Below are 25626 nucleotides of genomic sequence, written 5' to 3'. Positions count from 1 at the left end.
TATTCTAGGTGGTGCTGTGGAGCCATTTTGCCATATTCAAAGCTTGCATTCTGAAAGAGGTGTGTACTAAATTTCATGAGTTTTTGAGATTTACAAGCCCCTCATCAAGGACTGCTTGTTTCATGGCAAATGCCCTCAAACGAAAACTCGCAGTTTTTAAATTAAGATTCCCCCTGGTGTGTAGACTAGACAAAGATGAAGTTGATCCCATTAAAATCCTAGGAGTAGTTAGAAAAAGTATGAGGGTGGGAAATTGCTAAAATCACCCAATTAATTCAAAATGGTGGACTTCCTGTTGGGTGTAGGGCATTACTCCAAGAGGACTTTTTTTTTGCATCTGGACATGTTAAATATATTTCCCAAATTTCATACACTGCTGATTAAAATCTTAAGACCAGTTAAAAAATTGCAAGAATTTGCATTTTGCACTATTGGATCTTAAGAAGGTTCTCAGTAGAGCTTCACAATGCTAAAAGAAGAAAGCGACGCAAGAGACAAAAACTTTTGAGCAGGGAATTTTTTTGAAAACTGCATTTACACTCAAACATGATTTTTTCAGCTGATCAAAAGTTTAAGACCGAAAAACCCGAAAACCCCCTCAAAACAGAAATCAAAGTGTCAAAAAAAAGGACTCAGTAATGAGTAGCTCCACCATTCTTGTTGATCACTTCAAACAATCGTTTAGGTATGCTTGATGCCAGTGTTTCCAGGAGGCTAGTGGGAACGTTGCTCCAAGTGTTGAAGATGGCTTCACGAAGGGCATCCAATGTCTGGAACTGATGTCCATTTTTGTCCCCAAATGTTCTCAATCGGATTTAGATCAGGGGAACATGCAGGATGGTCCAAAAGAATGATGTTATTCTCCTGGAAGAAGTCCTTTGTCAGGTGGGCATTGTGAACTGCAGCATTGTCTCTTGTGCCGATTTCTTCTTTTAGCATTGTGAAGCTCTGCTTAGAACCTTCTTAAGATCCAATAGTGCAAAATTCAAATTCTTGTAATTCTTGCAATTCTTGCTTACCTTTAGCCAAGTTAGGCATGGAGAATGGAATACTGATGACTCCCACCAGGTCTTCAATAGGGATGAGAGACCTCAAAATGGCTCTGATACGGATAGCTTCACCTTTACCAGCATGGATCAGCTAATAGAAAAGAGATAGGACTGGAGTGAATGCCCTATGTCTATAAGACTGCATGTAGGAATTTGTGTATTTTTAAACATTGTAAGAAGTAGCAGGAGTTTTATCCAATTGCTTGAAAGACATTTTGAGAAAAGTCGGGACATTTTTTCCCCCTCAGAGGTCTGTGCAAGAATTAAGACTGAAGTCTTAGAGTTAAGGTTAGAATTAGGTGTAGTTTAGGGCTATGGTAAGAGGCTAGGGAATGCAAAAAGTCACTGACGTCACTCACATGCATCTCTGGAGCACAGCGGCCTAGCAGGTCAATGAGAGCAGCATAGAAGGTCATGATAGCATTCCCCATGTGAATGGTATCATCTTCCTCTTCCTCTAGCATGTCACTGCTACACACAGACAAACACAGACACACTCACATATTAAATGTCACTAAATACTTCAGACCAATTTCTTCTCAAAGAAGACCTATTATGCTCATTTCCCACTCTACGTTTGTTATATATTTACTCATGAACTCAGACTCAGTGTGATGAGAATTGGGTCAGAGAAAAAGTTTTTCTGAAATTATCCATTCCTAAATGTAACACACAGGTGGAGATAGTCTGCTTCAGAATCTTATTACTGGAAATACGGCATGTGGTTTAGGCAGTTCCCAAAAGGTGAGCTGAGGGACACTAGTGTGCCCAAAGTCAAATCGAGGTGAACCCTGGGATTATGTGACAAGTAGTCATACCTACTGCAATATACATCTGCAAAACAAGTTAGGAGACAATTGTTAATTTACAGTATCAGCACTTTTTAAGCCCTCATTTCTAAAACAGAAGCAAATTATATTGCTTAATATTCAATAGGTTGGTGACAACCCATCTAGACTTAGGGTAATGTACAGCCATTTTTGCAGATTTTTGTCTAGCAGGAAGACGCAACTTTTAACAGATAATCTATAAGGTCAAAATCCAAACCTTATCCTAACCCTATACTTAGTGATTAAAAACAGGTATGCCTTTAAATTTTGGCTTGTTCTTTGGTGTGTCATGAAAACCACTGGGTTAAAGTGAAGCTCCCTGTCCTCTGCACACTGAATGATGCACACATTAAAAAAATTATCCTCATATTTTATGAATTTCAATCTCTTTCTGAAACAAACAATTTCAATTCACAGTCCCTCCCTCAAATGCTAACTTTCTTCTAATTTAATTTCTTTGTGGATAAAGCAGACCATTATCAGAAGACATAAATGCACAGCCCCACTACAATTTCCAGAAGTAGAATCAGTTATCTTTCTACAGAACCAGCTCCCAGTTTAGGTTCAACAAACACATTTTTTCTGCTCTTTCCTGGAGCGTGTTGTCCTGTCCTTAGTTTCTTTATGCTCCTCTTTTATCTTTTCCCTCAATACCCCCAACTGTTACAGCAGAAGGCTACCACTTCATCACTTTGATTGTGCTAGAGAGCGCTTCCTGTTAAAAGTGAGGTCTTCCTTCCCACTGTCGCCAAGTGCTGCTTACAGGGGATTATCTGATGGATGAGATTCTCTCTGTAATATTGTAGGGGCTTTACCTTAAGTGCCTTGAGATAACTGCTGTTGTGAACTGATGCCATATAAATATAAAGGAAATGTAATTGAAATCCTCGTGTCTTCAGTCCAACTGATTTTTGTCAGTGAGAAATTAAGCACTGGACTTAGGTATGGAATGCGTAATCAGTTTAGAAGTGTTGTCATACAGTGTCTTGCTGCTCTCAGATGTAGGCGATGGACCATCTCTGGAGGGATCCTGAGAGATCTTAATGGCCTCCTCCATTGCTGCCAATAACCCGTCACCACCTTCACCTCGAAGGGCAGGGCCAAAACATTCTGGTCGGCGAATAAGAAGCCTTACTACAACATTGGCATTCTCCTCCACGCTTTCACCTGGCCACATAACAGGGACAAGCTGCTAAGTTTGTAATTGCTCACTGACACAGATTTCAGTCAAAAAATAAATTATAACTATAGTCGAATGTTTACATTTTTTACCATTGCAGAAGACAGCAAAGCGCAGGAAGTCAAGGTATCGTTCCCCTTCCACAGGGTTCCAGCCAATATCAGGATATCCTTTACGAACCAGCATCACACAGCTTTGGAGCCCACACCCAGCTAGGTACTGTACCACCTGCAAAGATAAATAATTATTTTGGTTGTTTTTTGAAGTGAAAAAGACAAAATACAGTACAGTGCCAGAGGGAGGGAAAGAAAATTTTGAGATACCTCCACCAGCAATAGGAAAAAGCACAACAATATTTTTCATATAGATTGTACTTCACACCTTATACAGTGTATCACAAAAGTAAGTACACCCCTCACATTTCTGGAGATATTTAAGTATATCTTTTCATGGGACAACACTGACAAAATGACACTTTGACACAATGAAAAGTAGTCTGTGTGCAGCTTATATAACAGTGTAAATTTATTCTTCCCTCAAAATAACTCAATATACAGCCATTAATGTCTAAACCAACGGCAACAAAAGTTGAGCACTGCTTGTTATTTCCCCTCCAAAATGTCACGTGACTTGTTTGTGTTCCTAGGTCTCAGGTGTGCATAGGGAGCAGGTGTGTTCAATTTTGTAGTACAGCTCTCATACTCTCTCATACTGGTCACTGAAAGTTCCAACATGGCACCTCATGGCAAAGAACTCTCTGAGGATCTTGTTGCTCTATGAAGACTGTTATATAAGCTGCACACAGACTACTTTTTATTGTGTCAAAGTGTCATTTTGTTAGTCTTGTCCCATGAAAAGATATACTTAAATATATGCAGACATGAGGGGTGTACTCACTTTTGTGATACACTGTAACATGTGACTGCAATCTACATTAGAAAGTGTTTAACTTGGTCGAAGACAATTAAAGAAGTGTGTAAGGGGCACAGCTATCAATTTACCCCCCCCCCCCCCCAATAATTTAAATGGCATATTCAAAAAAGGTATCCAGTTTAAAACCATCCACTGTGGCAACCTCTTGTGACAAGGGAGCGGCTGAAAGTAGCAATATTAATTATAAATATAGCTGCAAGAAGCAATGAGGAGGCCAAGCAGCGAGACACAACAGTTGTTAGGAAACAAGTTGTGAGAATAGCAAGGAAGAGGTGTTAAGATCTGCCAGCAAGATGTATGGTTAAAGAACCCCTACCCCTAAAAGGTGTAATGAAACCAAATTCTTTCTGCATCCCCACGGAGAGGTCCAAAAGCCTACTGTGAAGTCTGGTCTTGATAGACCAAAGCATCGCAGAGTATAGGCTCACTTTCTTTTTTGGTGGCTTTGCCATTAAATCCGAGTAATTGTTCTGGGCAAACACTTCTGCAAACCAAAATGAAATATGATAACATTTGTGAGGCATGCTATGAAGATCATATCAACTAAGTTTTGAAAAAAATCTGACAATTTGTAACGTGTGAAAAATTTGTTTCATTTTTTGTTTAAAATGCTATTTATCAATTCAGTCAACATCAAAACTTACCACTTACCAAGCTTGGGACCCCTGACAATTTTAGCCAGCCCACAAATTTCATTGTAAATCCAAACACATGAGCTGTTATTGGTCATAACACATTTTTACTAATGTGTTTTGATGACATTTGACCTACTAATTTTGTCTGACATTTGACCTAAACATCAAATGTCACCAAAGTTCTTGTGCTTCCTTCTAAAGGTGTCCCAAGTCTAGGTACCAAGATTGGTTTTGATAGGTTAAAGAATTGCCAAGATATGAGCTCAGTTCCTATTTAGCAACTTTGCCACAATTTTAATTGGCTCTGACTGGCAAAAGCACTGGAAAATCAAAAATAACTTCTGTGACACTTAGCATGAAGAAAACCTGAGTCAATTTTGGTAAACATTTTAGTAAACACTGGACTAATTCTGTGACCTGTGAAAACTTTTGAAGGATTTCCATAAAGTCCAATATGGTAGAAAGTCCAGCAAAGCAGAAAATGACATCAGAAGGTGCATTAAACTCGGTTTTTAAAATTGGCCACACAGGTTACAAGTTACAATCACAAATGGAAGTCCAACTTTAGTGGCGCTACAGTGCTCAAGGTAGTGGCACATAACTCGGTGAAAATGATGAGATTGTGCTGGGAAGTATGCTAACTTGTGTTGTAGCTGCAAGCTCATTATTACTAAATCTTTTTTAGGAATATAGCTCACTGACCTCATTTTTTCCTGTCAGCTCACAAGAAATGCTATGTGATTTCACACTGTTTGTTTCATACTAACTTGTGTTCTTGATCTCTTAGATGTTTTAGTAATTAAACTTAGTATTCTGTTGGTTTGATGCAATTTATGTTCTCAAGGTGACCAACTTGTTATCACTGCTTATAAATCTGCCATCATTCTCATATTATCTGCATACTGACCTTTAACCTAGTTTCAATAATCAAAAAACTACTATGTGAGGTACCCTCTGAAAGTCTACTAGAAGGTGTGAATGCAGCATTACAGACAACGCCTACTGTGACCATCAATGAAACCAACCAGCTCATCTATACCACAGCAACAATGGATCTTGAGATGCTTGGCTATAAGATCAATGACAGCCACCAGGAGCAGAACCCTCCATGGAAAAGAAGAATAGATACTAAATTTCACAACTTTTGACCAGACGATTCTAGGAGCTACCACAGACTCCCAGTGGAAGAGAGAAAACGTTATGATGACGTAAGGAAACCTAGAATCACTATGGGTGCCCGCAGCTTCACTACTTGGCCCCCAATTAAAACACTTCTACTAATATCTAAGGAGACAGTCCCATTGAAATAATACCGGCACAGAATCTTTAAAAAACAGAAAAAAGTCATTATATAGGCTACAATAAATATAGGCACAACACTGACTGAGCCTGATTGGCCCAGGGTAATGTGATTAATTACAAGACTTAAAAATACATTCAAATTGTTATTTGACCCATTCCCAAGAGCCATAAACTTCCAGTTTTTGTGCCAGGCTTTTACTGCAGCTGCCTTTATTTGCTGTGTGTTTGTAGGTCTTTGCTTTCAGTTTTGCATTTAATAACTAAAATGCATGCTCTGCTGGGTTGAGATCAGGTGATTGGCAAATGGTGACTGAAGATTATCCAATTTCTTTGCCACAAGAAAGTCTTTGGCTGCTTTTGCAGTATACTTTGGGTTGGTAACCATTTGAACTGTGAAGAGCTGTCCAATCAGTTTTGCAGCATTTGGCTGAATCTGAACACTTCAAATTCATCCTTCCACTTTTAGCAGCAGTCACATAATCAATAAATCCTAGTGATGCAGTTCCACTGGCACCCATACATCTCCATGCCATATCACTGCCTACACCATGTTTGAAATATGATGTGGTATGCTGGGGATCATGTCCTGCTTGTCTCCTCCACATTTTCCTCATTAAATTATTCTGGTCCGAGTCAATACTGGTTTCATCAGTCCAAAGATTTTTTTCAGAACTGTTCAGTCTCTTTTAGATGTTTTCTGGCAAAGTCTAATCTGGCCTTCCTGTTCTTGAGTGTAACTAGTGGTTTTGCACCTTGCTGTAAAATGTCTGTATTTCCACTGAGGACAGTATATTGTTATTGTAGACTGATACTCGTACTTCCTTGAGAGTGTTCTTGACTCACTTACATGTTGTGATATTGTTTTTGTTAACCATGGAAATAATTCTGCAATCATCCACTTTAGTTGTCTTTCAAGTCTTTTGGTGTTGCTGAGCTGGCCATCTGGGCCAGCTGTTCATCCTTAAAAAATCCTTTAAAGAATTTACCAGATTTTTTATTTCATTGCAGCTAATGATTTTGATATCTCTCTCCTTGTAGTGACACCTCTTTCAGAATCAGAATCAGAATCAGAAGGTTTTTATTGCCATATGGGTGAACAGGTTCACAGCATTAGGAAATTGCTGCGGTACTTCGTGCTTACAGAAAAAAAAAAACAAATAAGTATAAAAACTATAAGACAATATACAAGTATACAAATTGCAAATATGTATACAAATTGCAAATATATATACAAATTGCAAATATTTGGGTCTCATTTAAAATTACAGATAAAAACTATAAAATAAAATACAAATACAAATGATCATATACAGTTTGTGTTTAGTGTGTTTAGGATTTGGAATTTGTCAACCACAGTATCAGCAGCTTGCTCTCAAGTAGCTCAATACTTATTTAAGTGACAGAGGACAATTTGTATTATATAAATATTGTAAGTGTAATAAGAACTTAAAAAGAAAAACAGATCCCAAAGGTTCTGTATTTTGGGTGTGTTTTTCCTGACGTATATTAATGATGTGGCTAGACATGTAATAAATTATTTAAATATTTTGCCAATGACGTCAATCTTGTTGCCTCATACGATTTCAAAACTAATCCAGTTTGTAAATGAGAACATGACTGTTATTTGTTAATAGTCTTGTTGAATTAACCTGCTCAGTGTTCAAAAATGCAACTTTATGATCTGCAACAAAATTTAGTCATACACGGATAAAGCAAATAAATATTCATAATTATCTGGAAATTCTCCACGTCACATAGATATTCTTTAACCATTATCTTCAATGGAAAGCTAAATTGAAAGAGAAAAAATGATAATTTCTGGGTATGCTGAACATAGTCAGGTATACAAGAGAAACTTGTTATACTGGAGAAAGTTTGAGTCATCCATCTTTTTTATTATATTACCATCCATTCATTCTCTTCCTGTTCAGGGTCATGGGGGGCTGGAGTCTATCCCAGCTGTCATAAGGTGAAAGACAGGGTACAACCTGTACAGGTCGCCAGCCTGTCACAGGGTCAACACAGACAGTCAGACAACCATTCACACCTGCCAATTAGCCTAATCCCACTAATTGCATGTCTTTGAACTGTAGGAGGAAACCAGAGTACCTGAAGAAAACCCATGCAAACATGGGGAGAACATGCAAACTCCACACAGAAAGGCCTAGGTCAAGGTGGATTCAAACCCAGACCTTCTAGCTGAGAGGCAAATGGTAAATGGTAAATGGACTAGTTCTTATATAGCGCTTTTCTACTCAATCAGAGCACTCAAAGCGCAACAGTGCTAAATACTGTGCATGTTATTTCAGGCTTCCTTCCTCTAATGTACTATAATAATTGAATTAAAAAAATGAACAACACATCTAATAGATCAACAATACAAAGGTAGTTAACATGAAACACACACACAGGACTTAGTACTAGCTGCAGATTGCAGTTCAGCAGTCTATGCTAAATTATTGTATGATTTGAAAATTATTACATAATTTGAAAAAAATCAAATCATGTAACACTTTCAAAAAGACATCTGTAAATGAGAGATCGGTCAATTATAACTTGTCTTGGCTTGAAAGTTAATCAAACTGTCCTTGACCAATCAGGTTCAGTCAGTTTGTTAAAGATTCTGTGCCAGTATTAGAGAACTAACTCCTTAGTTATTAGTTGAGTAAAACACATTTTACTCCATTAGTTTGCAAGGTACATTACAGGATGTTAATAATTTGATAGCTCCACACAATTGTTTTGCTTGGACTAGGTTGTACAGTTTTTAAAATGCAGAACAATGACTGTACCCGATACAGTCCCACGTTATATATTGCTGAATTCATCTGGGACAATCCCAACATAAGCTATTGGAAAGGATATGAGTGCATTCATCACAAAGCCATATTTGATTTTTGAACCTATTGTACTTCTTTTTTTTAGAGGGTATATTTGCTCAATGCATCAAGATATTCACATTCAACTTTTTTTTTTCCTAGACATGTAGGGAAATCCACTGCCAACTATCATGACCACTTTGAAATGAAACTTCCATTTTGAAATTACATGTATAGCATCTTTCATTTGGCTTGGCATTATTTTGAAGTTTTTTAATTTATGGGATTGTCTACAAATTCAGGCATTTTTGGAGTAAAACATTTTTACACAAGAATCTATTTCATAAATGAGAGACCTTAGAGAACATGAAAAAAACTGTTGTGTTTCATTCTACCTCCAGTAGGGGTATTTCACTATTTTGGGCGCCTTTCCACTGCACTAATAGAATCACTGCTCTTAATTTCTTTCATGAACATTTATGCTTTATAATTTCTAAGCTATAAATTATAAAGTATAAACACAATAGCTAAATGCTATTATGGCATGTGCAAATGTGTATGAATTCTGCTAAGTCAAGATTTGCCAGCAGTTTCTAAACATATTTTTAGTTCTTTATGAAGGAGGGGGTAGTTAGTAAGTATTGACTCAGAAGTGGGTCAACACTCCTTCATACAACTGTTGGTTCTTTACTGATCATCTGCAGAATTATTAACATTTTGATAACAAATTAATCACTTCACTATTTTTAAAACTAATTTCACTAGATAAGCAAATCGCTAAAACATCTTATTGAGCTGCATTACTGGGTAGACCTAATGAACTGGCATTTACAACATTTTGAGTTGTTGAAGAAGATTACACATGTAGTCAAGTTGATGAGGTTAACCAGCTACTTTAGTCTTTAGAGTACTTTATAGTTTCTGTCAGGCCACAAGAACTTGGCAGATCTTAGACTTCATATGCAGAAGCAACCTCAAATATCTGATATGTTATAACACATCTTACCTCATGTATATGTGTGTCTGAGTCTTTGTCAGCCTCACCTTTTCCAGGTCTGGCTCTCTTAAAGCCAGGGCCAGCTCATTATTATCCATGACTGATGCTGCAGCCACATCCAGAGGAGTGGATCCTCGCATAGATGGAGATGCTGAAAAGAGGAAAACATATATGTAATGTATAAGTAACTTTACTAATTTTCCCTGTAGACAATCATTTTCAAAAATTAAAACTTAGTACAATTCTAGATTACACCTGCTGTTGTTTAAAAAATGCAAACACATGTATCTTTTTTTTTTGGGGGGGGGGGGTATATTTGAAGAAATGTTTCTTTTCTTTTCCCGGTTCGTTCATTGCGGAGATTGCATGTTCTCCCTGTGTCAGCATGGTTTTTCTCCAGATATTCTGGATTCCTTTCACAGTAAAAAGTCATGCATGCTATGCTAGATAAAGTGCTGGAAGTGTACAGAATAAAGCACTATATGAATGTATGGTTAAATGTACCATTTTTATTTCATTTTGTCATTATTAATGTTTAGAAGTTCAATTCAATTCAGCTTTATTTATATAGCACCAAATCACACCGAACAGTCGCCTCAAGGCACTTTGTATTGTAGGTAAAGACCTGTTTCTGATAAACAGTGTGTTTATCGGACATTTTTACAATTCTTGTAGGAGTGAATTTGTGCTTTGCAAGGTCAGGTAAGACTAGAAAAGTGCTATATAAAAACCCGTCATTTCCATAACTGCTGCACATACTAAAAATTGTACCCATTAAAAACAAGAATGAACACATCTCCACTGCTCTAGAGTCCAGTGGCAGCGTGCTTTACACCACTGCATCCAGTGCTTTGCATTGCACTTGGTGATGTAAAGCTAGGATGCAGCTGCTCAGCCATGGAAACCCATTCCATGAAGCTCTCTACACACTGTTCTTAAGCTAATCTGAAGGCCATGTGAAGTTTGGAGATCTGTAGCGACTGACTCTGCAAAAAGTTGACCATTATCAGTTGACTGTGGAATATTTAGTGGCGAGGAAATTTCACAACTGGGCTTGTTGTACTGGTGGCTTCCTATCATGATACTATACTGGAATTCACTGAGCTCCTGAGAATGACTCATTCTTTCACAAATGTTTTATAGAAGAGTCTGGGTCCTTACTCAGAGTTTCTATCAGATTTCTCAGACTTTTAATCTGATTTACTGGTCAATTCAGATAGAAATAATTATAGTGGATGATATTAACCCCCATGTAGATGCTGGAAATGACAGCCTCAATACTGCCTCAACTTTAACCTATTTTTAGACTCAGTTGGCTTCTCTCAAAATGTAAATGAGCCCACCCACCACTTTAATCACTCTCTAGATCTTGTTCTGACATGTGGCATAGAAACTGAACATTTAACACTATTCCCTGAAAACCCTCTTTTGTCTGATCATTTTTTTAATAACATAAAGTACAATAATGGATTACACAGCAGTGGGGAACACATTTCACTACAGTAGATGTCTTTCTGAAAGTGTTGTAACTAAGTTTAAGTCATCAGCACTCACCGAGGCCAACACTGCTGTTCTCTAGCAGGTAGCTGAGATGGTCAAACATGGCTTTCTGGTTTTGACGGCTGATTCGACAGAAGTAGCATAGGAAACGACAACAGTTGGCCACCATCTTTGGAAAGGTGATTTCCTGCAAACACATATGCATCGTGGGTTGTTAGACAAAAATGACCATATGTGTTTATTTATCTGAATGTATTTGAAAAGCACATCTTTAAAGCATTTGGTGACAAATAATTAATTTGAAGTAGACAACTGCAATATTTTAGCTATTTCCCCACTGCTTTACTATTCTGTATTATTACTCTAGTCTACTCTAGTATTCTGTGCATTCATTTGGGTTGTTCTTGACCCTGGAATCATCCATGGTGTGATTTATGTCAAATCTCAAAGCCTATTTTCTGGCTCTATAGCTTAGTTATACTACCAGTACATACCTTGGAGTCTCCTCCACTAAGCACATTGACCATGACCTCCATGACAGTCTCATGCATCCCCAGTGCTCTCATCAGGTTAGGATGCTGGTAGAACACTTTGTTGTTCATGATATCACTGAGAGGAAGAAGAACGGGTAAAAACTTATTTTATGCTGATATGTTGATTAACAGATTAAACTCTTTCATATATTAAAAAAAGAGAGAGAGATCAAGTTATTTTTTCCAACAACAATGATATTAGGTTTGTGGCATTAAAAGCCTGAGGTCCATGTGTGTTCATTTTTATTATAATGGTGGCCTTCTGGATACAAACCAAGTAAGAATACTTTTGTGTGTATTGCAAGCAGCAATGTGTGAAACTGAAAAAAGCGACCAGCATTGAAGTGTCAAAAGATGCTGTGTCTCCAAAAACAAAAATTATCATATGAGATTTAATTTAAAAGGTAACCTATTCTAGTTACACAAAATGTGCCTATTTAGTTTGTAGCTAACTCAAAACCCTACCCCAACCTTAATTCTAGATGGGTCATTGACATTGTTGAGGTTAGTAAACTTCTTTCAAATGGTACCATAGTGCATTTGCATAGTTGCTAGATAATGGAAATTAATTCAGTTCAATTTATATAGCACCAAATCACAACAAACCACACCTCAAGGCGTTTTATATTGTAAGGTAAAGACCCTACAGTAATTACAGAGAAAACCCAACAGTCAAAATGACTCCCTATGAGCAAGCCGGCAGAACCAGGCTTAGGGAGGTTGGGTCTGAGGGGGAGAGACACAGGACAAAAGACATGCTGTGGAGGACAGACACAGATTAATAATAACTGACTGCAAACGATGAATGCAGAGTGGTGTATAAATGGACAGGTGAATGAAAAGAAACACTGGGAACACATGGGGGGTATCCCATGATGTATTGATCCCACCCCCAAGCAGCCTAGGCCTGTTGTAGCATAACTACGAGATAGGACTGGATCAGGTGACCCTGAACCAACTATAAGCGTTATCAAAAAGGAAAGTTTTAAGCCTATTCTTAAAAATAGAGAGGGTGTCTGTCTCCCAAATCCAATCTGGGAGCTGGTTCCATAGAAGAGGGGCCTTAAATCTGAAGGCTCTGCCTCCCATTCTACTCTTAATTATCCTAGGAACCACAAGTAAGCCAGCAGTCTGAGAGCAATGTGCTCTATTGGGGTAATATGGCACGTTGAAGTCTTCAAGATAAGATGGGGCCTGATTATTCAAGACATTTTACATGAGAAGAAGAATTTTAAATTCTATTCTGGATTTAACGGGGAGCCAATGAAGAGAAGCCAATATGGGAGAAATATGCTCTCTCTTTCTAGTCCCTGTCAGTACTCTAGCTGCAGCATTTTGGATGAGCTGAAGGCTCAATAAATGCATGAACTAGCTTTTCAGCATCACTGTGAGACAAGGTGTAATTTAGAAATATTGTGCAAATGCAAAAAAGCAGTGCTACATATTTGCTTAATATGTGCATTGAAGGACATATCCTCATCAAAAATGACCCCAAGATTTCTTACAGTGTTACTGGAAGCCAGGGTAATGCCATCCAGAGTACGTATCTGGTTAGACACCATGTTTTGAAGGTTTGCAGGGCTGAGTACAATAACTTCATTTTCATTTGAATTTAGAAAAGTAATGATTGTGACCTATTAAATCCCCTGACTGACTACAAGGAGGTTAACAAGGGGGAAAAGAGGTCACTTGCTTGTAAGAAGCAAACCATAATTACTAGTTAGGAGAACCTACCACCTAGAGACAAAACTACCAGTAAGCAATACTGGCATTGTTCCTTCCGGCGCCGCGCGAGCAGGCAGCCAGTTTCAGCAGCTCCGCACTAATTCCGTGTTTTTTCTCATTTTGTTTAGTATTAGATGTGTTTTTGTGTTTCTGTATCTTCTGCTCTTTTTCCTCATGATGGAGCAGACTTTTTTCTGGAAAACTTTGTTTTTATTTACCCTTTTTATGGTGTTTATGTTTGGAGACTGCGAGAGTGGCCACGCTCCTATTGTTTACTCTCGGGACCAGCTGATCTCCATCGGGCGCTCCGCTGTGCCTACTCCTGCTGAACGACTCGATATTCCCCGCGAACTGAGAAGGAAGAGACGCGGGAGACGTGCGGGCATAGGTCGTCGTTGCCAGGGGAGAAGGTACAGGCCCGTCATCCCGTCCATCATCATGGGAAACGTGAGATCTCTTCCCAACAAAGTGGACGAGCTGGCGGCGCTAACGCGACATCAAAGGAGCTACCGGGAGAGTAGCCTCATGTGCCTGACGGAGACGTGGCTAACCGAGCTAACCCCGGACTCACACATAAACATGGACGGCTTTCATTTGATCCGTGCCGACAGAACCAAGGAGAGTGGTAAGAAGAGGGGCGGGGGTCTGGCTGTGTTTGTAAACGATAGATGGTGCAACTCCAGACATCTAACCATCAAAGAGACGCTCTGCAGTAAGGACATTGAACTGCTCGCTGTTGGTATGAGACCGCACTATCTTCCTCGGGAGTTTTCACATGTTATTGTGATAACTGTGTATGTGCCGCCCTCTGCTAACGCTGCTGCAGCCCTCTTTCTGATCTCAGGGGACTTTAACCACGTCTCCCTGTCCTCCACTCTCCCCACCTTCACCCAGTATGTCACCTGCCACACCAGGAATACCAACACACTGGATCTACTGTATGCCAACATCAAGGAGGCATACAGCTCATCACCTCTGCCTCCCCTGGGGGGCTCAGATCACAACCTGGTTCATCTCCAGCCTGTGTACAAACCCTTGGTACACAGAGAACCAGTTGTGACACACACAGTGAAGAAATGGTCTGAGGAGACTGAAGAAGCTCTGAGAGACTGCTTTAGCTCCACTGTGTGGGAAGAGCTTTGTGCCCCTCATGGGGAGGACATCGACAGCATCACGGACTGCATCACTGATTACATCAATTTCTGCGTGGAAAACACTGTGCCCACCAGGAGGGTACGGTGTTTTTCAAACAACAAACCCTGGATCAACTCTGAAATAAAGGCTCTCCTGAAGGAGAAGAAGAGAGCCTTTAGATCAGGAAATAAGAAGGAGCTGAGAGCCGTGCAGAAGGATCTGAGAAGGAAAATCAGGGATGGAAAAAACATCTACAGGAAGAAGATGGAGGACCAGCTACAGCAGAGCAACATCAGTGGGGTTTGGAGGAGTTTGAACTCAATTTCAGGACACAAACCAAGCCCTAGGGTTGTGGGAGACTTAGAGTGGGTTAACAACCTGAACCAGTTCTTTAACAGGTTTGACCAGCCACCCACCCCTCCCCCAGCCCAGTCCCCCCTGCTGTCAGCCCCACCATCTTTAATGACTGCCAACCTTTCTTCTTCTTGGGACCTCACACCTCTCAGCTCTCAGCCATCACCCACCCCCTTCACTTCTGAGGACTCCATCTCACAACCCCCATCCCCCACCTCCATCTTGTCCCTCTCAACTCATCATGTGAGGAAGGAGCTACGTAAGATCAAGGTGCGAAAGGCTGCTGGTCCAGACGGCATCAGCTCCAGGCTCCTGAGGTGCTGCGCAGATCAGCTGTGTGGCATCATGGGATACATGTTCAACCTGAGCTTGAAGCTGGGGAAAGTACCACAACTGTGGAAGACCTCCTGTGTGGTACCGGTACCAAAGACCAAACATCCAAAGGATCTTAGCAGCTACAGGCCGGTAGCCCTGACATCGCATCTAATGAAGACCCTCGAGAGGCTGGTCCTCAACCATCTACGCCTCATGGTGTCGTCTTCGTTGGACCCGCTGCAGTTCGCCTACCGGCCTGGCATCGGGGTGGATGACGCCATCATCTACCTCCTGCACCGAGCTCTGACCCACCTGGAGAAGCCTGGAAGCACTGTGAGGATCATGTTCTTTGATTTCTCCAGTGCTTTTAACACCATCCAGCCAGGACTTCTGAGAGACAAGCTGGAACTGTCAGGAGTGGACCACCACATCTCCGAGTGGATACTGGACTACCTCACTGACCGCCCACAGTACGTGAGGACACAGGGCTGTGTCTCTGACAGGCTGGTCTGCAGTACGGGGGCCCCACAGGGAACTGTGCTGGCACCGTTCCTCTTCACCCTCTACACTGCAGACTTCTCCATCAACTCCCCACGCTGCCATCTGCAGAAGTTCTCTGACGACTCTGCCATAGTTGGCCTCATCACAGGTGAGGATGACTCAGAGTACAGACAGTGGACTCAGGACTTTGTGGACTGGTGCCAGCGGAACCACCTCCTGATCAACGCCGCTAAAACCAAGGAGCTGGTGGTGGATTTCCGCAGGCGCAGACCCACCACACGGACACCGGTGAACATCCAGGGAGTGGACATTGAGATAGTGGACTCTTATAAGTACCTGGGTGTTCACCTAAACAATAAACTGGACTGGACTCATAACACTGATGCGCTCTACAGGAAGGGTCAGAGCAGACTCTACCTGCTGAGAAGGCTGAGGTCTTTTGGAGTGCAGGGGACACTCCTGAAGACCTTCTATGACTCTGTGGTGGCATCAGCCATCTTCTATGCAGCAGTATGTTGGAGCAGCAGCTTGTCTACAGCTGAGAGGAAGAGGATAGACAAGCTCATCAGGAAAGCCAGCTCTGTCCTAGGATGTCCTCTCGACTCAGTGCAGGTGGTGGGAGACAGAAGGACTCTGACCAAAATAACATCACTGATGGACAAGGTCTCCCATCCCATGCATGAAACTGTTGCTGAGCTGGAGAGCTCCTTCAGTGACAGACTGCTGCATCCTAAATGCACAAAGGAGCGTTACCGCAGATCCTTCCTCCCAGCAGCTGTAAGACTTTATAACCATCACTGCTCCCAACAAAAACCACAATAGCCTACACAATGTAGGATAATATATAATATACTGTAAATAGTCCGGCACATCATGCACACTGTATATAGTGTTATTATTATTAGTAGTATTAAGGTTAATATTATTTGTTGATTTTATATATATTCTTTTCTTAACAGTGTGAATTATTATATCTTTATTTATATTTATAATAACTGCGGCTGCTGTTACACCCAAATTTCCCCTCTGTGGGACAATAAAGGCTGTTTCTTCTTCTTCTTCTTCTTCTTCTCTATGTACATGTATCTTGCAGCTTCAGCTGGATAACAGATGTCAACCATCATCTGCTAGGATTAGTTGGCAAATACTACCAAGTACCACTATAGATTGCCAAGCAGACTAAATTGGGACTCATAAACCATCTGAAGATAACTTGGTCTACTTCACAAGCAAGGCCATTTGTTGGTTTGTGCTTAAGTGTCTAATAAACTGTTGAAGACTAGGCACAGAATATGCTTTTTGAGTGGTGGCAATCCTGACAGAAAAACAGGTGCATGCTAGACCAAGATGCCACAAATAGTTTATCAAAAATACAATTAAAAGACAAATTTTTGTGCGTGAATACAGGTGTTCTTTAGGCACAAAAAGTTTGAAACCCATTGAAACAAAGCATATAAGTTATAGGTAAAGTGAAATTTTCCTGTTTTTATTGTGCTGACTCAAAGGTTTCTTTAATGTGTTAGTAACCTTACTTCAGCAATTTGAAATACAGATTATGTGGACCAGACACTTAATGGATGGCTCTTGTAGGCTGGTCTCAAATTAATTCCCTTAGCAGTAAAAGAATACTTGAAGATTAATAACCATGTACAACTAAGAACTGTTACATTTAGAACTTAGATGTCAGAAGCTAAGGTATTTTCATTGGTGTTTTGTGGTTGGTCAGCAGGATTGCTTATGAAAAAGCAGCAGGGAAGGCTTTGGGAATAAACAGTTGAATGAATCTGCCTGACCAAGGAAAATAATTAGAACCTTGTTCCTTTGTAGTGTGAAGCCAGGACTCCTGACCTGGACTGTCATTACATGTTTAAGACAATAACAAGAGAGAAAATTCAGATCAGGCCAAATTTTGTTCTTAATTTGCCTGTAGGGGCTACTGTAGATTCTGTAGATAGATTAAAAATCAAATATACACACAAGCACAAAAATACAATTTGTCTGTGCTTGAACTTTCATTCATCTAAATATTCATAGGGTTTTACAGTTTTCCTCATCATGTGGAGAGTTAAAGCAAGTGTAAAGCAGAAAATATTCCAAAGAAAAAGAAAGGGAAAAGATAGATCAGATATTGTATGTGCAAGAGCCTGACAAGCAAGTGTGTTCTCACCCCAGCCCTCTGATCATCAACTTCTCCTCCTCTCTTCCCATGCGCACACTCAGCAGAGATCTGATCTGACCCAGAGCAGCTAACAGGTTGATGGTGTCCTCAATCGATACTGAGTTTATAGTGTAGGTCTTAGGAAGAGCCCTCACCTGCACAGAAACAGACACGTTCATATATTTTAAAACTGACTGCAACACATATCCTATACAAGAAGAAGCATTATGTCGCTGTGAAAAGATATATAGATTGCATACTGAGCAGGAAATTGTCTTCTGCACAAGAATTAAAGAAAGAAAAATTCATACACTGAATTTACCCACTTACATTGCTCTTTTAAAAATCACTGTAGTGTTACAGTGATGCATTTCACCTCCTTGGATTGTGAACTTCTTTGACCTCAATGAATGAAAGAATCTCTGTATGTCTGCTTTGCATTTTCTGTATAAATGTATTGTTTTTTCATTACAGAATAACAGAATACCTTAATTAAATTGCAATTTAAAAATCAATAAATTAAAATATAACATAAAAGGCTATAGTTCAGCTGTGTTCTTTAACAATTCATTAACCTTTACAGGATTTAATATGTGTAAATAATTTAATTGTAGTTGCTGTGTGTTCTATCGATGACAGGTTTTTAAGGAGAGTGCAGATTGTTCAAAATTAGATCTACTATATTATACCATCCCATGTACTATGCTATATACTATGTTAGCATCCTCTTCTGTCACCCATCTGCATATATCCAGGAATCTTCTCTATGGTCTTCCTCTTTTCCTCCTGTCAGACAGCTCAATATTAAACATCCTTTGCCAAGTATATCTACTATTCCTCTTCTGCACATGTCCAGCTCATTTCAACCTTGTCTCTCTAACTTCCTACCCAAAATGCTCACCCTGAGCTGTCCCTGTGATATACTCATTTAAAATCTTGTCCATCTTGGCCAATCCAAAAGAAAATCTTAATATCTTCAACTCGGCCATATGCAGCTCAGTCTCCTGTCTTTTTGTTAGTGCCACTGTCTATATCAGGTATATCAGGTCTCACTATTCAGTTCAAATTAATTCAATTTATATAGAACCAATTTACAACAACAGTTTTCCCAAGGTGCTATATATTGTCTATTAGAAATATTAGAAAGAAACCCAAACAATTACATGACCCCCTGCGAGCAAGCACTTGGCAACAGTGGAAAGGGAAAAACTCCCTTTTAACTGGAAGAAACCTCTAACAGAACTAGGATCAGGGAGGGGCAGCCATCTGCCACGACTAGAAAGAGAAGAGAGAAAAGAGAGACAGGAGAAAAGGCAGACTATAGAAGAGAGCGAGAGACAGAGTTTAATGTTTAAATACAGAAGTGGTGTGCAAACATGCAGAGTGAAAAGAGATGAGTGAAAAAGAAAAGCTCAGTGCATCATGGGGAGCCCCCCGGCGGCCTAAGCCTATTGCAGCATAACTAAGGAATGGTTTAGGGCCATCTGATCCAGCCCTAACTATAAGCTTTAGGCTTAAAATATTCCTTCTGATAAGCTTAAAAAGTGAGACTGTATGTCTCCCAAATTCAAACTGGAAGCCGGTTCTATTGTAGAGGGTCCTGATAGGTGAAGTTTCACATTCTACTTTTGAAAACTCTACTCTCTTACTACAAATAAGCCTGCAATCTGAGAGTGAAGTGCTTGGTTAGGATAATAAGGCACTATGATGTCTTTAAGATATAATGGGACCTGGTTGTCCAAGATTTTGTATGTAAGGATCTTAAATTCAATTGTGAATTTTTTTTTTTCCCAAATTTGGCCATAGCAGTTTTTATTTGCAGTAGAGAGACAGGAAATGGGGGAAAGACATGGGGGAAGACACATGGCAAGCTGGCGACAGGCCAGGACTCTAACCTGCACTGTCCACACTGCGGCACATGTATGTCGTTGCTGGCTTCACCACTAAGCCACCCAGGTGCCCTCAATTCTGAATTTAACAAGGAGGCAATGAAGAGAAGCTAATATGAGAGAACTATGTTCTCTCCTTCCATTACCAGTTAGTATTCTCTCTGCATCATTCTGGAGCAAGTGAAAGCTTTTCAGGGAGCTTTTAGAGTATAATTATGATTTACAATAGTCCAGCCTAGCCTCACCCTGAGACAGGGTGTTTCTAATTTTAGCTATATTGAGAAAATTAATGAAGGCTGTTCTACATATTTTTTTAATGTGTTTTTTCTGGAGGACTCCAAGACTCCTCACAGTGTTACTGGAGGCCAAGGTAATGCCATCTAAAGTATCTTATTAGACACCATGTTTCAAAGATATTTAGAAATTAGTACAATGATCAGTTTTGTCTTAATCAAAATCAGAAAGCCTTTATTGTCGTCAAACACAGGTGCTTGACAAAATTGTGACAGCTGCCGCTGGTCAGTGTATGTGAATAAGTGAATGTGTGTAAGTACAAAAAGCAGATGTGTTATTGTAATGTGTACAGTAGTCTGATAGTCCATGGAAAAAAACTGTTTTTCAGTCCATTGGTTCTGTATTTCTGGAACCTGAACCACTTGCCTAATGGCAGACGTACATGGCCAGGGTGAGTAGTGTCTGTGGAAATTTTCCTGGCCCGGCAAAGCCCACGGGAGCTAGCAATGTCTTCCAGGGTGGGCAGAGGGCTACCAATCCAGGTTGCTCTCTGCAGAGATTTCCTGTCTGTTGCTGACTAGGCAGTGAAACACACTGCAATGCTATGTGTTATAACTGACTCGATAGTGGCCCTGTAAAAAGACATGGGCAGTTTTCTCCTCCAGTTGACACCTCTGCAACACATGCAGAAAGTGGAGCCTTTGCTGAGCCTTTTTGACCAATATAGATGAGTTGGCTGCCCAGGTCAGTTCATCTGATATTTGTGTCCCCAGGAACTTGAAGGCCACCCTCTCTACACTTTCCCCATTAATAGTTAGTGAGACCTGATCCCCTCTCTGCCTCCTGAAGTCAATGACCCTCTCTTTGGTTTTAGTGGTGTTTAGCTTCAGGTTGTTCTTGGTACACCACTCTGTCAGCACCTGTACATGCTCCGTGTATGCTGACTTGTCACCCCCTGTGATCAGTCTGACTACAGTAGATATGCCTGTAATCGAACTAGTTAAAATATATCATCTGGCTTCATGGATAAATAAAGCTGGGTAGCATCTCTACAGTAATAAAAATGTAATAATAAAAAGGTGGTAGTGGCGCAGTGGGTAGGCGCTCGCCTTGCAGCCGGAGGGTTGCAGATTCGAGCCCCTGTTCCTGCGCTGCGTTGTGTCCTTGGACAAGACACTTAAACCACATTGCCTAACGGTAGCGCCGGTCTCTGGCTGCATGACCACAGATGCTTGTCTCTGGATGAGTGATCTGGAACGATCATTTCGTTGTGTGCCTTGTGTGCACAATGACAATGAGTTGAATCTAACATCTGAACAGTGTTTTCTAATAATATTACCTAAGGGAAGCATTATAATGTAAAAAACAATATCAGTCCTAGCACAGAACCCTGTGGAACTCTGTGATTCACAGCAAAGTGGCAACAAGAGACCATGTGGGGCTGACTCAAACTCCCCTCCTCAGCTAACAGTTCTGATAAGATGTGGAGTTCATCAGCAGATAGGTCAAGGGAGATCAGTCCAACACAGATCAGAAGAAGGACCACGGGGGGATCAGAAGATCAGAAGAAGGACGCTCTATGCTCTAGGATTTTATTTCACATACACCACTTTTTTTCACGTCTTTTCTCTTTCTGCACTTAGCAATATGTTTACTTCACTTTCAATGCTGCAATTTACAACACCAACATACAGCGCATACAACACACACCAACATACAACACATCATCTGTTCAAAACATCTCCACACACTCTCCTCTCCACAGTTCCCTCACATGTACTCTGCCTACCACAACCCCAAACAAAGAGGTGTAGCCATATATTGTAGCCATATTAACAGGAAGATAAACTTTAGCATTAGCAACACCACAATAGATCCAGAAGGTAGATTTATAATACTTAATTTAACTATTCAGAATATAGATTTATGTATTGCTAGTATATACAGACAAAATGTTTTCCAACTGAAAATACAGACCATAAGATAAGCCTTTATGCTGATGATATATTACTTTTCCTTGGGAATTCACAAGATTCTCTTCTGAAGACGATCACACTCGTAGATAAGTTCTCACCTATAGCAGATTACTCCATCAACTGGAGTAAGTCAACAGTTTTGCCTCTCTGAATTGTAATTTTCAGAATGCCTCCAGAAGTCCACTAAAATCAAATAATATTAGATATTTAGGCATGAATTTTCCCACCAGGCTCTCAGACTTGGTATGGATAAACTATATACCCCTATTAAAAACAACATAGGATGATCTCACATGTTGGAATAGTTTACCTATATCACTCATGGGGAGAGTTGCCACCATTAAAATGATGGTTTTACCAAAAATGAACTATCTGTTCTCATTGATCCCTAATACACCTTCTGTTGCTTGGTTTAAGTCCCTAGACTCAAACATCTCAAAATTTCTATGGAAAAGCAAACATCACAATTAAGTTTAAAAACTTTACAAAAGCCAAAACACAATGGCAGTCTAGAACTACCAAACTTTTATTACTCTTTCTTAGGCAGTAGATTGCAGTACATTTCAAAGTGGATCAAATCAAATTCATTAGACAGCCCATGGTTGGATCTAGAACGGGGACTTTGTGGAAAAATAAAAAATTCAGATCTACTTTTCATTAGCCCAAGTATTAAGGGTCATAACTGCTTTAAAAGCCTTAGTATAAACACCTCTCTTACAGCCTGGTGGGAATTTTTAAAAATAACTAAGTCTTTACTTGTCCCTTGTAAACAAACACCAATTTGGAACAATCCAGATATTAGTCAGAAAAAGAAAATACTGAATTTTCCGTTATGGCGTGATAAGGGGATAAATAAATTATAATGTATTATCAAAGATGGTAACTTTATTATATTCCAAGAGCTTATATCAAAATATGGAATTGGCAACAGTAGATTTCTGGAATATCAGCAATTGAAGTTCATCCTGCAGGGAAGATTTGACCTCAATCAATTTAATTTAGAAATATCTACATGGTTAACAGAATTTCTAAACCTCTGTACCCCTAAATTGTTATCAACATTATATAAATTATTACTAAAATCTGATGATTCAGTTTCCTTCTCAATTGCAAAATGGGAGCATGATCTCTCTATCAAACCAGAGCAAAACTTATGGACAGAAATATATTTAAATTTCTTCAAAATGACTGGAAGTCCCAAATTACAACTTATACAATACAAACTTCTCCATAGAATGCACTATACTAGACAAAGGATGTTCCAAATGGGCCTTACACACTCAAACATATGCACCCACTGCACAAGCAATTCAGAGGAGGATATGCATGCTCTATGGTCTTGTATACCTGTTCAGAAGTTCTGGCAGAGGCTATGTGAAGACCTATCCACATGGTTTAGCTGTCGTGTCCCAACTTCCCCCAGACTATGCATTTTAAGAGATGTCAGTGAATCAGTTATGGAGTTAAACATGTCACACATAGTTCTTACCACCTTGTGCATTACTAAGAAATCTCCTCATGAATTGGAACTCTAATAAACTGTGTATTACTCAATATAACAATTTATTGGTAGATCACATTAGTTTAGAGAGAATGTCTGCTTCTTCTAAAAACCAACTGGATAAATTTGACTCTCTCTGGTTCCCACTGATCAGCTAGCTCCATTATTTAGTGGGGGTGGTTGACTGTGGGCTTTGCTCACAGTGTGCTTTGTAGGTGGCTGGGGGTGGACTCCAGAGGCCTGTGTGTGGCCTGGTCACCGTATTTCCAACTCAGGCCAGTGTGTCTTGTCTCAGTGTGCCTACCGAGCCAGTGGACTGCTGGCTGTCTTCTTCCAGGTTGCCCTCTTTCTTCCCTGTCATAAATAATAAATAAACAAAATAGCTGGGAGAAATGTCCTTTAAAGAGCAACTTTTTACTTTCTTACTTTGAATATGTTTCAGAGCCTGTAGTTTTTCACTTTTACTTGAGTCAAGAAATTGTCTGAGTACTTCAACTTTTACAGAGTATTTTTTAACATAAGTATGTGTACTTCTACTTAAAGAATGTCTGTATTTACTCATTACAAGGGGTGTTTTACAAAACTCAGTGTTGGTACACGTGGGTGGAGTAACAGCTTTGCACCCAGCAGCCCTCGCCCTTAGCACTGGAACTGGTGTCCGCTGTTCTCAGAGTAGGCTGGGGCCTGATATCGAGGAGGGAACATAGAAAAGCCTTGCATCAGTCACCCTGAAAGCAGATTGGGGCCTGATATCAACCAACCCAGGTGGAAAGGCTGGGACGGATCTGGCTTGGGTGTTGGGCTGTTGCTGCTGCAAGGCTTGTCTGCGGAGCTCCTGCTGCTGCGCAGCATTGCCATGGTCCACACCTCCTCTTAGAGGAAGTGCGGCTGAGCTGTCTCAGCAGATGAAGAAAGAAGCTGAGGAACTGGCCCTTTCAAAGCATGGCATCTTCCAGGGCCATACCTTTCATCTGAGGCTAACAGACAGATTGGAGACACCTGTGAGTGAGACACACCTCTCCTCCAAGATGGTGGTGAACAACAAATTTGGTGCACTGAGCAGGAAGAGCAGTGAGAAAAATGATTTTGAGGAAAAGCTTGATGACTCTAACATCGGAAGAAGCAACAATGCAGATCATCAAAAGCACCATCTAATCAGCCGTAAATCGACATGAGGACCTCGCGGTCTCAGTGCAAAATCACAAAAAGGACCAGCTCAAAAATGGTGGGAAATGTAGATGTGTCTAATAATCACACAAGTCACATCTGCCATTCATCCGTTGCTAATATCTGTAGTCACTGCAGCAGTAAGTGCCTCTACATCTGGATATGCTGCAACAGAATGACAATAATCGATTATCAATCCAAAAACTTAACGAGGCAAACAACAGACTGAAATGCAAAATGCAAATAAACAAATTCACTATCACTAAAGATAGTGAATGGTAGGATAGGATTTGATTTGGGAGTGGGTGAATTTACTTGTTATAAACCCAATGGTAAAAGTACTGTTGAATATGCTATAGTGAATCCTAAATTGATCCAAAATCTATTCTTCTGAAATTGATCTGTATAATAAATCTCACTGTGGTGTTCACTACAGAATTAATTTAAGTATCAAAACCAAGTGCACATCGAATGCATTGGATGTTTCTTATCACTAGAAAGTAATCATACTTCAAAAGTTCAATTAAAAACAAACTGGGATTCAAACTTAGCTAATGATTTTAGGGCTGCATTTGAAAGTTCATCTGAAGTGAAATTAAATCACAGAATATCAAGTTTAGATCTTAACTCTGTAACACAGAATATATAAAGCTTTTAACTCAGGAACTGTGTCAAAACAAACCAGGGTAAGATTCGAAATGGTTTTACTGCCCCGCCCAGCTGCAGTGCGCCTCACACTGAAGCAAGCTCTCCTGCTGCTCCATTCCCTGCCTCAATCTCAGTAGCTCACTGTAGGTAATTCCATTTACCTGTGCAGCTCACTGTTTCACTCACACTAAGGACAAAAACCTGCAGCTCACAACTGCCACAAAATACACCACTGGTATGATAAAA

The 25626-nt window shown here is 40.0% G+C and overlaps 1 protein-coding gene across 1 annotated transcript in view; it reads right to left on the bottom strand.

The window, feature by feature from the left end:
• ryr2a (ryanodine receptor 2a (cardiac)) overlaps positions 1 to 25626 on the bottom strand; it is a 375294-nt gene that overhangs the window by 174111 nt on the left and 175557 nt on the right. Inside the window, 8 exon segments of the mRNA XM_030754826.1 lie at positions 1020 to 1140; positions 1409 to 1520; positions 2860 to 3046; positions 3152 to 3287; positions 9793 to 9896; positions 11300 to 11432; positions 11740 to 11854; positions 17975 to 18120. Of these exon segments, the coding sequence (XP_030610686.1) occupies positions 1020 to 1140; positions 1409 to 1520; positions 2860 to 3046; positions 3152 to 3287; positions 9793 to 9896; positions 11300 to 11432; positions 11740 to 11854; positions 17975 to 18120 (1054 nt within the window).

The sequence above is a fragment of the Archocentrus centrarchus genome, chromosome 19 (genome assembly GCF_007364275.1).
Source record: "Archocentrus centrarchus isolate MPI-CPG fArcCen1 chromosome 19, fArcCen1, whole genome shotgun sequence".
In the NCBI taxonomy this organism is placed as follows: Eukaryota; Metazoa; Chordata; class Actinopteri; order Cichliformes; family Cichlidae; genus Archocentrus; species Archocentrus centrarchus.
This window is presented reverse-complemented; position numbering and strand designations above follow the sequence as displayed.